The sequence below is a fragment of the Pipistrellus hanaki genome (genome assembly GCF_964339955.1).
Source record: "Pipistrellus hanaki genome assembly, chromosome: 10".
NCBI lineage: Eukaryota > Metazoa > Chordata > Mammalia > Chiroptera > Vespertilionidae > Pipistrellus > Pipistrellus hanaki.
This window is the reverse complement of record NC_140512.1, coordinates 61362535-61375566: the sequence shown is the minus strand read 5'-3', so window position 1 is coordinate 61375566 and position 13032 is coordinate 61362535. Positions and strand designations below refer to the sequence as shown.

At 37.7% G+C, this 13032-nt stretch overlaps 1 protein-coding gene across 3 annotated transcripts in view; it reads left to right on the top strand.

The window, feature by feature from the left end:
* The window catches only part of CPED1 (cadherin like and PC-esterase domain containing 1), a 284575-nt gene that overhangs the window by 102933 nt on the left and 168610 nt on the right, over positions 1 to 13032 (top strand). For all 3 annotated transcript variants that reach the window (XM_084897015.1, XM_084897014.1, XM_084897016.1), the window contains 2 exons: positions 2390 to 2522; positions 4158 to 4326. In XM_084897015.1, coding sequence (XP_084753141.1) covers positions 2390 to 2522; positions 4158 to 4326 — 302 coding nt within the window. The remainder of the gene's footprint in view (positions 1 to 2389; positions 2523 to 4157; positions 4327 to 13032) is intronic.

Sequence of the window (13032 nt, the reverse complement as noted above, 5' to 3'; positions counted from 1 at the left end):
TGCTGCTGTGGAAATCGGAAATATTCTCTGCGATTCTTATATAGGATTCCTTTAATTACATGGCATAGGGTCCTCTAGTTTAACTTAAAAAAAAGGACACAAAATTGTTTACTGTTTTGACATATTTGCTTACTATTTCCTCAAAATTATTGAGCTACTACCTCAATGAAAGACTTAATATGTCTTGTTTCTTTAAGGTCAGTTCTGCTTGGGCTTCTAATCAGTGCTTTGCTTCTTGGCAGTAAATTACACTGTTCTCTTATTATAAAAAGAAGGCAATAAATTAATGTTTTGGGAAAGACAAAAATTTTCCTAGTAATAAACTGTTTAAAAAAATAACTATTTAATGGTTAAAAAAAAAGAACATGTATCTTCTTCCTGTAAATTTAATCTAAAAAATTAAGTCTAGTGATACATGCACACACACACACACACACACACACACACACACACACTTTCTTACTAAAAATCTAAAGGATTATATAAACACTTCAACTTTTTAAAAGTCTGATTCCCAAGAAAGAAATTACCTTAATGACTCATTTGTCACCTCCAGAAACAAGCAATTTGGGTATTTCCTTTATTAAGATGTGTTAGAACATCATTAATAGGGCAGCCTTATAAATAGGCTATCAGCTTTAAGAAAGATCATACTGTACTAAGTAATGAGATATGAGAATACATTGAACAGCTTGACTTCTGCTGACTTTTACTTAAGAGTGTGAAGTGTTTTAAATTAGACCATGTCAGTATTGATGAAACATGCACAGGAGGGAAATAATTTAAAGGCTTTGTTCCATTTTGAGAGCTAGATAAATTGTATAATTTAACAATAAAGCACTGTGACCCAGCAGTAAGGTAACAACTCTCATATGCTGTTGAAGAGGATGGGAATTGAGGCCACCTTTTTGGAAGTCCATTTAGTAATGTCTATCACGTTTACAATGCATTTACCCATTGACCTGGCGATGATGCATGCAGATTAGAATTGCCCCTAGGTAAACTTGTAAAAGTACACCAAAACACATGTGTGACAGCATTCGTGGCAGTATTTTTGAAATAGTAAAAGAGGAATGTTACAAAAATAATCTAAATATACAACAAAGAAGGGGATGGTTAAATTAAATGTATATTCATTTAATGAAACACTTTAAGTCAATAAGAAGTATAAGATGATTCTGTATTTCCTTATGTGGGAAGGACTCCAGGATGGATTAGTAGGTAAATAAGCCAGACAGAACATTGTAATGTCTCTTTTGGATAACTTAAAAAGCAGAAATATAGATGCACCTCGACTTCAGATGGAGTTAGTTTCTGATAAACCCATCATAAATTGAATATGTATTTAATCCATTTAATCTACTGGACATCATAGCTTAGTCTAGCCTAGCACTTTAAATGTGCTCAGAACACTTACATTAGCCTACAGTTGGGCAAAATCATCTAACAATGAATCCACTGGGGGGTATTGGTTGTTCAGAGTACAGTGATGGTGGGGCTGACTCGGAGCTTCAGGAAGTTGCCACTGCCCAGCATCATGAGACAGTATTGAATGTACCATATGTCTCTAACCCAGGGAAACATCAACATTCAAAATCTGAGGTATGGTTTCTACTGAATATAAATTGCCTTTGTACCATTGTAAAGTTGAAAAATCGTAAGTCAGGGACCATCTGTATCTACATGTATAGATTGTGTAGATACATTGTTATTTATGTCAATTTACATATCAAAGAACCATGTGCATCTAACCTATTTTTTGCTTATCTAGATGGTAAAGTGCATATGTAAGCTTTGACTTTGGTGTAAAGGAGAGAGGTCCTAACTGGGGGTGGATTACTAGATGCCTTTTCTTTCCATTTGATAGCTTTCTATACAATTTGATTTTAAAAATTATATAAATCTATTTTTTAAAAATATCGATATGAGTGTTTTGAAGAAAGTTACTGCTATTGGTCTTTACTTTTATATAATGCAAAAAAAAAAAAAAAAACCCAGGAAATAATACTTTACAAAATAATAAAGCACTGTTGTTGGGTCATGAAACGTGACAAACTCTAGCACACAAAGTATTGTATTGTCAGGGAATCAACTCAAGCAGATATGTGATATTCTCATGGCAAACAAAGTCAGCTCCCTCTGGTACCTTCCCACACAGCATCTCTCATCCGGGTGGCAGATAGGTGTGCTTGGTTCAAGACAGCAGGTAACATCATATCTTTCTCCCCTTCTGCGCAAGAAAATTTGAAATCAATCATTACACTTGTCTTCCTAGTCTGTGGAAAGAGAACATACTACATAAGCAAAGTAATTTAATACAGACTCTGTTATGGAAGCCATTCAGAAAGGAAGCAATAGAATGACCGTCTTGCTCTTTTGAATCTTTTAGAACTGCAGCTTCCAGTGAGCCCCTCTGTGTGTTTGGACCAGAGCACACCAATCAAGCTGAGTTCTTGGAGTCACCTTTTAAAAGCCGTGAAGCCGCGTGTGTGGAAACCATGGGCCTGGAGACGTGAGCAGCTGTAAGCTAACCATTTGAGATATTATGGCCAATGTACATTTTTTGGTTATCTCTTTTTAAAAAGAAATATATATTGATTTCAGAGGGGAAGAGAGAGGGAGAGAGATAGAAATGCCAATGATGAGAGAGAATCACTGATAGGCTGTCTCCTACACCCCCCTACTGGGGATCAAGCCAGAGACCTGGGTATGTGCCCTGACCTGGAATTGAACTGTGACCTCTTGGTTCATAGGTCAATGCTCAACCACTGAGCAGCACTAGCCAGTAAAAAAAATGCCATCATTGATTTTCTTCTAGAGTAATTCAAACCTCTCCTGCCTCAGAATAAACATTTGGGTAAATGGAACTCTTATTTAGGAAGTTACATTAATGTAAGTTGAATTTTAAAGCTTGAAAATGGGAAACTATAAAATTTTAACTTCCATTTTATGTTCAGAAGACATTGCCTTAGTCTATGAGTATGGCTGAATGAAATTTTTTCCTAGTTATTTTTTTTATGGCTTTCAGGATCTAAGAAAGCAACTTGGAGTGCCTTACTACTTCTAGAAAAGTGATTTGTAAAGTAGGTAAATTAAGAGATTTTAATAATCTTATCTACAACACAAAATAGTTTTTCCTGTCTGATTTTAAAATTATTAAGTAGTATTTCCAAAGTTAATAGTATTCATCGAAGAATCACTTGAGTCTTTTGCTTAGGTATTTTGAATATAGAAACATGGTAGAGAAAAATAAGTAGTTATACATTTTGGTACCATTTATAATAAGAATACAGTTATTTATCATAAAATATTAAATTAGTGTTATGTTTCCTTTTAGACTAAACTATTTTCCTGGTGCTTTATCCCTTAACTTCTAAATATTTGTGGTGAGGGTTATTAGGTAGAAACAAACTAGTGGGGAAAGGACTTTGGCATACTTTGGTGAGGTGCCCACTACTGAGAAATTTAACATCTTTTCTAGTTTAGGAAAAGATAAAGTAAAGGCAGGTAAGGGCAGAGCGAGAACATTTCAGGGGTTTCACTCTCCCCTAATCTGTAATTTGTATCACTATGTACAAAGCCATTCTAATTAGTTACTATGGATCCATATGTGACTAATTAAATTTTTAAAAAATCTTTAAACCTTATTTTAGGTACTGTTTTCAGACCTTTCTTTTATTTTTAAAAAAATATATTTTATTGATTTTCCACAGAGAGGAAGGGAGAGGGATAGAGAGCTAGAAACATCGATGAGAGAGAAACATTGACCAGCTGCCTCCTGCACACCCCCTACAGGGATGTGCCCACAGCCAATGTACATGCCCTTGACTGGAATTGAACCTGGGACCTTTCAGTCCGCAGACTGACGCTCTATCCACTGAACTAAACCGGTTTCAGCAGACCTTTTTTTCTTTTTAAAAAATATTTTTATGAATTCTGCCTGAGTGGAGAACTCTTATTAATTTGATCCCTTTTCTGTGTACCTGTATATCCCCAGGAAGTGATGCTAATAAACAGTAAAATCATTTGAGGAAACCCACACACTGAAAGCTGGGGTCCAACAAAGGACAGATGAGTGTACGAAGCTTTGTGATAATTTACAAGTGACATCCTCATGCTACATTGTGGGACTTTAACTGTGTTGCTTTACTTTTTAGGGATCAAACAACAGTCCTTGCTCCACATGAGACCATCTTTAGAGCCGAAGATCTATCTGTGATTCTTAAAGCATACGTGTTGGTGACATCCTTAACCCCTTTGCGTGCATTCATTCATTCGACTGGCATGGTTTGGAATCCACCTAAGAGAAAACGCTTCACTGTCAAGGTAACATTTCCATCAAAGCTGTGATTTCACACAAAGTACACTGAGGAGAAGTAAAGGGAGTTGGACGACCTTTCTCCAGTCTTTGTGATGATCAAATCCCATTGAACAAAAATGGCAGGGACTTATTGCTGCAAGCAGAGATTTTCATTTAAGAGATGTAGATTCAAAAATCATCTGGAAGCAGCTTAATTCACTAGGGACCACAGAAGCTACATCTTCTTTATTTTCTCAACTCATCATTTTAGTTCAGTTTTTTGACCTATTACCAAGCCAGTAGTCAGTTTTCATAACTTTCCATTATTCAAGACAAATAGAGTCAATGTAATTTTGTCTGTATGGTTGTATTCTTAGAAAGCAAAATGCCCATTTCATTACAACGGTAAATATGGGATATTTGCTGAGTGAAAAACAGAAAGCTCTCAAGTGTTCCTAATGTAGTTCCTAACGTAGCAGTACACCAGGACTTAAAGGATGATGAGAAAGTTTTCAGGGAAGAGCTTAATAATAACCCCAAGAAGTTGAGTTATAGAAGGTAACTCTGGTTAACTCAGTTGAAAAAAAGGTCTAGTGACAACATGGTTTTGATAAATCTTAAGGCATTTCTGATTCTACAGAAATAATTGTTCAGAGAACTTTATAATGTGATTTCTCTGGTCAGAATTTCATCCCCTAAACTCTTTGGAAGAAAAGCCCTGGGAAGGGGCATTTTCCTTCATTAAAACCCATTAAATTTGGGTTTGAGAGGAAAGAGGGTGGATGCACGACTGTAATCTGGCAGGTCTCCTCCTCAACTCCTCACCTGAATAGGTGGACTTCATGTTCTGAACAGGGAAGGAGCAGAAAGGGGTTGTCCCAAGGGATCCTGGGGGAGAGGCAGGAGGAAAACAAAAATTTTTTCTCCCAAATTGGAATTGCCCCTGCCTGTGGCCACCACTGGCTGGACCAGCTCAAAACAGCTCACAGACACCCTTTCGCTCAGGTTTCTATGATTTGTCCTTTAGTTGAATTCGTGCTCCTAGCTCATTTCACCTCTGCCTGTTCACCATCTGGATAAAACCCTGAAGGTTCCAGTACTCCAAGTAGTTTAAGTTTTTTTTTCTTTTTTTATGTAAACACTACTTCTCCAACCACAGTAGCAATTCACTGGCTGAAATGATATGCACGTTTGTGATAGTTTTTATGGATTTCCTGGGGTTAAATCAAAAGAAAAGAAAGCTCTCTGTGATTTGAGTTCTTTATATTTTCTTTCTTTTTTTGAATAATATTTTTTTTCATTTTTCAATTAGAGTTGAGGTATAGTATTGTTTCAGGTGCACAACCCAGTGACTGGACATTTATATAGCTTATAAAGTGATCATCTCAGTAAATCTAATGCCATCTTTCACCATTCATTGTTATTATAATATTATTGTCTATATTTCCTATGCTATATTTTACATCCCCATGACTATTCAGTACCTGCTAATTTGTACTTAATTAAAAAAATTCTTAGTGTTGAAAGTATTACATACACTGAGTAGCCAGATAACTATTATCTCTGAACACATAATAATCTGGCCACTCAGTATATATATTAGAGGCCCAGTGCATGAATTCATGCATGGGTGGGGTCCGGACAGCCTGGCAAGGATGAGGGGACATGGGCAGTTGGCCTGCCTGCCTGCTTGTCGAACTCCTGGTCAAGGGGACAACTTGCATATTAGCCTTTTATTATATAAAATATATACTGAATGGCCAGATTATTATGCGTTCAGAGATCATAATAATCTGGCCACTCAGTGTATGTCCTTTTATCCCTCATTGTCCTCTCCCAACCTGCCCCTACCCCCATCTCAGGCCTTCACCCCCCAATTGTCTGTGTCCATTGGTTATAGCTATATGCATACAAGTTCTTTGGTTAATCTCTTACACACTCCTCCTTCCCCAACCCCCATCATTCTCTGCTTTCCCTCTGAGGTTTGATGAAATGTTCGATGTTTTTATGTCTCTGGATCTATTTTTGTTCATCAGTTTATGTTGTTGACTTCTTTATATTTTCATACTCTATTCACTATTTTGTTTTTATTCAACTCTTGTTGTGCCTGTGGGACAGATGCAACCTGCAGCTGTATTGACGAGAAGCATGCGGTTCTCGTCATTTTCACCCCCTTCTTTGGGATTTGTCTTTTCAAGACCTTGCTTAATTCCTCTGGATAACACTGTTACCTGCTCTCAAAGGAAGATAGAGCAGCTTTCTGGGTTAATGCGCAGGAGAGCGATTCTTCCTTATGAGGTCAAAGTTATATGTAACGCTACAGATAGATTTCAGAAAACAAGGAGACATTTATTATCCTTCAACTGAAGAACTTTCTGCTTCAGCTAAAACAAATAGATTATGCTTATCTGTTAAATCGATATTGTCCACCACAACATTGCTCTCTCTTGATATTTTTAAATGGGGAAAAATACACAGAAATGGTTCTCAATGTTAATGAGAAAGACAGAACCAAAACCCATTTTAAAGACTAATCATGTGACATTCAAGTGTTATTAAACACCGCTCTTTTAAACTCCACAGGACATAAAGTGTACGCATGTATATGTGTGTGCACCAAGTCCTGAATTCAAAGGCAAAATTACTGAGTTAAATCAGCGGTGATTTATGTACCGTGCAGTGAGGCAAGCCCACTAAACTGGTTATCTGTGGCCATTTATAAAATATTCTGGCAGCTACCAGAGGTCTGACAGGAATAACAGATATAACTATGAGCTCACTTATTTCCAATTAGGTCTGCTTCTAAATACTTTATTTACTAAAGCTTTGGAGAGAATTGAAACTATAAAGAAAAGCAAATTTGAGAAATAATGGACAGCAGAAATGTGTAAACTGTATTTGTAAACTAAATTTTTCTAAAATCCCCTTCTATACAATAAAAGTAATTTAAAATTTAAGTGTTAGCTGTTTCCAAAGGATTTCAAATTTAAAGGGGGGGAGGAAGATTGGAAAAAGGAAAGAAAATGAATAGCAAATGAAACATGTGCTTACTATCTCAGTTGATCCAAAGTTTTTAGATATTTTACTCAAAAAATTTTTCTCCATGAAGTTCTCAATTCAATTAGAAAACACTCCCCTTGTATCTAAGAGTTTACAACTCTCTCATAACCATTCTAACTATAACTCTTGGTCAATTGCATCCATGGTTGTCTTTATACACAGATCACATAGATTAACTGCAAGAAATATCAAGAAATGTCATAAATTAAAATTTGGTTCTTAGAGTAAAAAGTCAAAAGTTACCCCTTCATCCATTGTAAAGGTATCTAGTCGAGAAGAAACTCTCATCTGTGCAACCAATGTTTGACATCTGAAGATTCTTTACACCTGTGGTCATACCTGTGATCAGAGCTGGCTGCTTTGATGGAAACCTATTGCTGGAGTGATTTGTGATCTGTGACAGGAAGATCTGTGAAAAGCCTTATTTTATCTTGTTGAGACATAAATGAATTCATTGTTTGATCCACTATCCCACATTGAAAGATGTTCTTTGTTGATAGTTAATATTCAAAAGTTTTATGAAGATGAGTCCTTGAGTGCAATCAATGCTCAATAAATGTGTCTTGGATTGAATCCAATTGAGGGTCATTTAAAAAATTAAAAATGTGTGAAGAACTTGCCCACGTCTATTTAATCCCTGTCCAATTCGGCCCCTATATTTCAAAAATGATTTTCCAGTGTCTTTTCAGTAAAGGCGTTAGACAGATGTCCTAACATGAACGCCTTGGCAGGGCCACTTTGACAGGGGAAACCATGAGCCATTGCAGCCTGTTCTCAGGTTGGTACCTGTGAGCATCGTCTCCTTTGGAAATCCAAGTTACAGCAGGCTCCTGCCCAGCCGGGGGCTCTAAATCACCAGCTGTCTCCCCCCCGCTGCACTGGCCGTGGGGGGACCATTCTTCCACGTCCAGTGCCTGTAGTTTCTCTCACATGGATGCGATCAGCAAATGTGCACGGAGGAGAGAGAGGCCCTTGGCAAAGCAGGGGATGTTATTTACAAGGATCCCTTTTAAGGAATGCGTATTTCTCTTACTGGGTTTTGGAAACACGACATGTTGCAGGGATGAAGTTAGCCTCGCTTGTCGTCAGTATTCATGCAGTGTCTTTCATAATGTCGGGTGAGATAGCTCCTATATTCCCAGGGTGAAAGCGAACAAGTATAAAGTTACAGTATGTTTTTCAACTTTAGGAAGCGTCCTCCTCTCAATCTTCATTTTACATCTCCAACGGCAGGCTGTGGAGCAGACCTTGTGAAAGCCTTTTTCCCTGAGCATCTGGCCCCTCCGCAGGCCGGGGAGATTTATATCAGATGTGGAGAGAATGGGAATAAAAGCTTGCACCTGGGAGTTTTGCAAAATGAGTTGATGTGTTACTTAGTCTACTTTTGCTTGGAATACATTTAAAGGTTGCATCAGGGTGTTCATTTTAAAGCATGATTCTATATATGCAGACATTATAATCAGCATAAAATTAAATAAATAAACATGTGACTAAACCTGACAGAGTAAAAATCAAAATAATAACTGCAAGATAATTCCTATCTCATTGGCCCACATTATAATAATAATCAAATATTATTTCAGATATCTATTTGGTCTATTAAAAGAATAATTGTCTTGTAGATGCATATGATTTTGAAGTATATAACATTAATGCAAAATAATTCTATACTGTTAATAGTATCTTTGTCTCTTGTTTTGAAAAATGTTATTTATTCATCCATTCATTTTATTCATTCCCAACTTTGCTCCATAAAAGGTTTGTCAGGTAATTTTGTGCATTTATCAGTTTCTTAATACTGAACCTCAATTCTTATCTTAAGTAAGAAGAAAATTAGTCATTAACTGTGGTCACGTTTATTTGATCAAAATGATCATTTAAACACATGATCCTAATTTTCAGAACAACAGGCAACATGTTTAAATCCCCAGAGCCTCAGAGAGTGCCTGGAGCATAGCAGATACCCACAAAATGTTCACCAGTGCATTGTGTCATCATTATCATCTTTATTAAAGTTCCCTCACTAATTATAACATACTGAAAACTTTCATCTTGGAAAAATAGGATTTAAGAGTAGGTTCTGTAAAAAAAAATATGTTATATGTAAATTCAAACATCTCTTCTGAATTAATGTAGTAATCTGATAAATATATGAAAATACTAGAGACCCAGAGCACAAAATTCGTGCATGGGGTAGGGGGGGTAGTCCCTCAGCCCAGCCTGCACCCTCTCCAATCTGGGACATCCCTCTCACAATCCAGGACTGCTGGCTCCCAACTGCTTACATGCCTGCCTTCCTGATTGCCCCTAACTGCTTTTGCCTGTCAACCTGATCACCCCCTAACCTCTCCCATGCCAGCCTGATTGATGTCTAATTACTCCCCTGCCAGCCTGTTTGCCCCCAACTTCCCTCTGTTGGCCTGGTCACCCCTAACTGCACTCTCCTGCAGGGTTGATCACCTCCAATTGTCCTCCCTTGCAGGCCTGGTGCCTCCCAACTGCCCTCTCCTACTTGCCTGATCACCCACAACTGCCTTTCCTTGAAGGCCTGGTCCCTCCCAACTGCCTTCCCCTGCTGGCCATCTTGTGTCCACATAGGGGCAGGATCTTTGACCACATGGGTGTAGCCATCTTGTGTGTTGGAGTGATGGTCAATCTGCATATTACTCTTTTATTAGATAGGATAGAGGCCTGGTACATAGGTAGGGGCCAGCTGGTTTGCCCTGAAAGGTGTCCTGGATCAGGGACATGGGTTGGCCTGAGTGAGGGGCCTTTGGTGATTTGCAGGCTAGCCACGCCCTACAGCAACCCAAGCAGAGGCCCTGGTATCTGGAATTTATTTACCTTCTACAATTGAAACTTTGTAGCCTGGAGTGGAGCCAAGCCTCCTGCTCACCCCATGGCGGCAGCCATTTCTGTTTGGATTTGTTTACCTTCTATAATTAAAACTTTGTAGCCTTGAGTGGAGGTTTAGGCCTGCAAGGGCATGCAGAAAGCTTGGCTTCCTCCGTTGCCGGGGAAACGCCTCCCTCCTGCTCTCTGTAGCTGTAGCCATCTTGGTTGGGTTTACTTGCATACTGGTTCTGATTGGCTGGTGGGTGTGGCTTGTGGAGCAGTGTGATGGTTAATTTGCATATTACTCTTTTATTAGTTAGGACAATTAACTGAAATGTATGCATTATATATATATATATATATATATATATATATATATATGTATATATTCTATTACAGTGACAACATAAGGTAAAACAACTCTAATGAATTATTTGCTGATTATTATTTCCTTTAGTACTAGAAAACTAATGGGAAATTATTAACTATATAGTCAGAAAAATAGGAGTTAGTTAATATGCAAGGATTTCAGAAAGTGTAAAATCAGGAGAGGTAAGTGAATTCTTTCAGAATATGTTAAAGATGAGAAAGGGAATTCCTCAGTGGTATCTTGGATGTTAGGTTGTGTATTTCTTTAGTCCTTTGCTCCTCCCTCTTCACGTGTCTTGTTCAAGGCTCCCTTCTCCATGGCTTCATATAGGCCTAGGAATACCTCTGTGGGATGAGGAAGGGGTGCAGTTGAGGACTTGGCAAGAGCAAGTGCTATTTTCCCAAAAGGGAACCTAGAAGTCTACACAGACTTTTCCTCTCTCTGCCATTGCCCAGCACCTCAACACAAGTTCATAAAACACACACGTGTTTAAAGTAAAACATGACATGTAAAAAAGGTAAATAAGTAATGTTTGAAATGCTTTAAATGTCCTCAGAGAGCAGCACCATCTTAATTTTTGAGTATCTCATTATTTCTTCAATAGGTGAACTTGTTAAGCCAGAATGATGTTCAAGGAGAGAGCAGCTATAATCCCTTCACTACCCTCCATACAATAAAGAATACTTAAGATGGAGCTTTGGTTAATGGAAGCATGAATCTAGACAAGAACTCCCTGCAGATATCCTAAATATCTCCGCTCCTGTGCAGGCACCTAGAGAGTTACTGAATTTAATTTTATAAATCTCTATTCCTGGGCTTTGACAACAGGGCTCACTAACGTTCTCCGTCCCTAGTAATGGGAAAGATCTTCTGAGGTCAGGAAAATATGTTGGGAGAAAAATACCAGATAAAGTCAGCAAAGAATCTGGAGAAAACAAAAAAGAAGAAAAATTTATTTGTCTAAATATCCTTAAAATTCTTGAACGAAGAGATTATGTTCATTTTTTTTTTTAATTTAAAATGGAAATAACCCTTCAGTGCCTGACCCAATACCTAGTACTCAGCAATGGGGTGGGGGTGGGGTAGAGGAAACTTGGAATAGAGACTCCACTTATCAAATTGCTGAAAAGAATAATTAGTAATAAAAGCAACCCCTTTAACAAAGTGGTATGTGAATGCAAAGTAATAGCAGTGAAAACCATGGCAGGAATGTCTCAAAAAATTCATAACTTTAATGTTTAAGTTTATTAAAAATATATGTATCCAGTAGAGAAGACAAATGATATTTACATATTTTTCTTCAGCTCTAGAAACAAATCAATTTTCCACCAGTTCATTTGAAAGTTTACATTTGTCATTTTAAACGGTTCTTCTTTATTCTTTGAGATCTATTCAAAGGCTGTGGCAAATTCTAAGCATAAGATATCCCCAAAGGTGCCAACTAGATAAAATTGATTTGTGTGCTAAAAGAAGACAGACTTTTGCTCCCTTCAGGAGAAAATCTGACTTGCATTTGTCTTAAGTGATTTATGCATTGCAAGATTAAAATGAAATGCAGGCTTTTCCCTCCCCTATAGTAAAAGGTGTTTTCAAATTTGAAAGAAACAGCCATCCTACCTAGCTATGAGGTAAAGCAAAATAAAAATGCTGTAGTGCCCCCAAGTGGTACTTTTAGATATTACACCAATAGCATGAACTATCCAGCAGTGAAAGGAAAAGGGGCAAAAATGCGAGCTTTTTCTTTCATTAGGTTATACATATTTATTTTGTAAATGGTACTTGATTATCTGTGCTTGTGGTAGGAAGGCTACGTTTCTAAGCAGAGGCTCTGAATGGTGATAAACCTTCAGTGCAATTTAAATAGCGTAGGCCACAAAATTATTCGAAACGTTTTTAGCATTTGTCAGTCATTGGACATTGTTTTTCCATTTAAAACGATTTTGTGACACAATAGGTTTCTTTAATTAATGTAAATCTAGCACTAACACTTTAGACTTAGCATCTGAAAACGCATTGCTTTTATCCATCATCTTTTGAATGTACTTCTATTTGATTTCAACTGGAACCCCAAAGTGGCTATTAAACTCGAGTTCCTTTGAATTATGGAAGTGGCCTAATTTTGTGATGTGGCACTGAAAGTTTGTCTTTCATTTCTCTGAGTACTACTGAGGTAGACAGAGATGATTGTTTCTCATTATTGTTGCATTCTATATCTACTGTAATACACAGGTAGATTTCATAGCTTTTGCTAATTCTGTCTCTGTGGGGCATAATCCCCATAAGGCAGCCATTCTCTGACTCCCTCGTTTGCCCATGTGGAGAACCCCACACCACCCCTCCGCCCGCTTTGTCTCATAACAGCTTGTCCTCTCACCTCCACGGCCAGACTTAGGAAACCAGTTTTTCAAAGCTCTATGAAGCAGGTCTTTAACGTTCAGAGAAAGGGAATGCAAACAGGAGAGGAAAC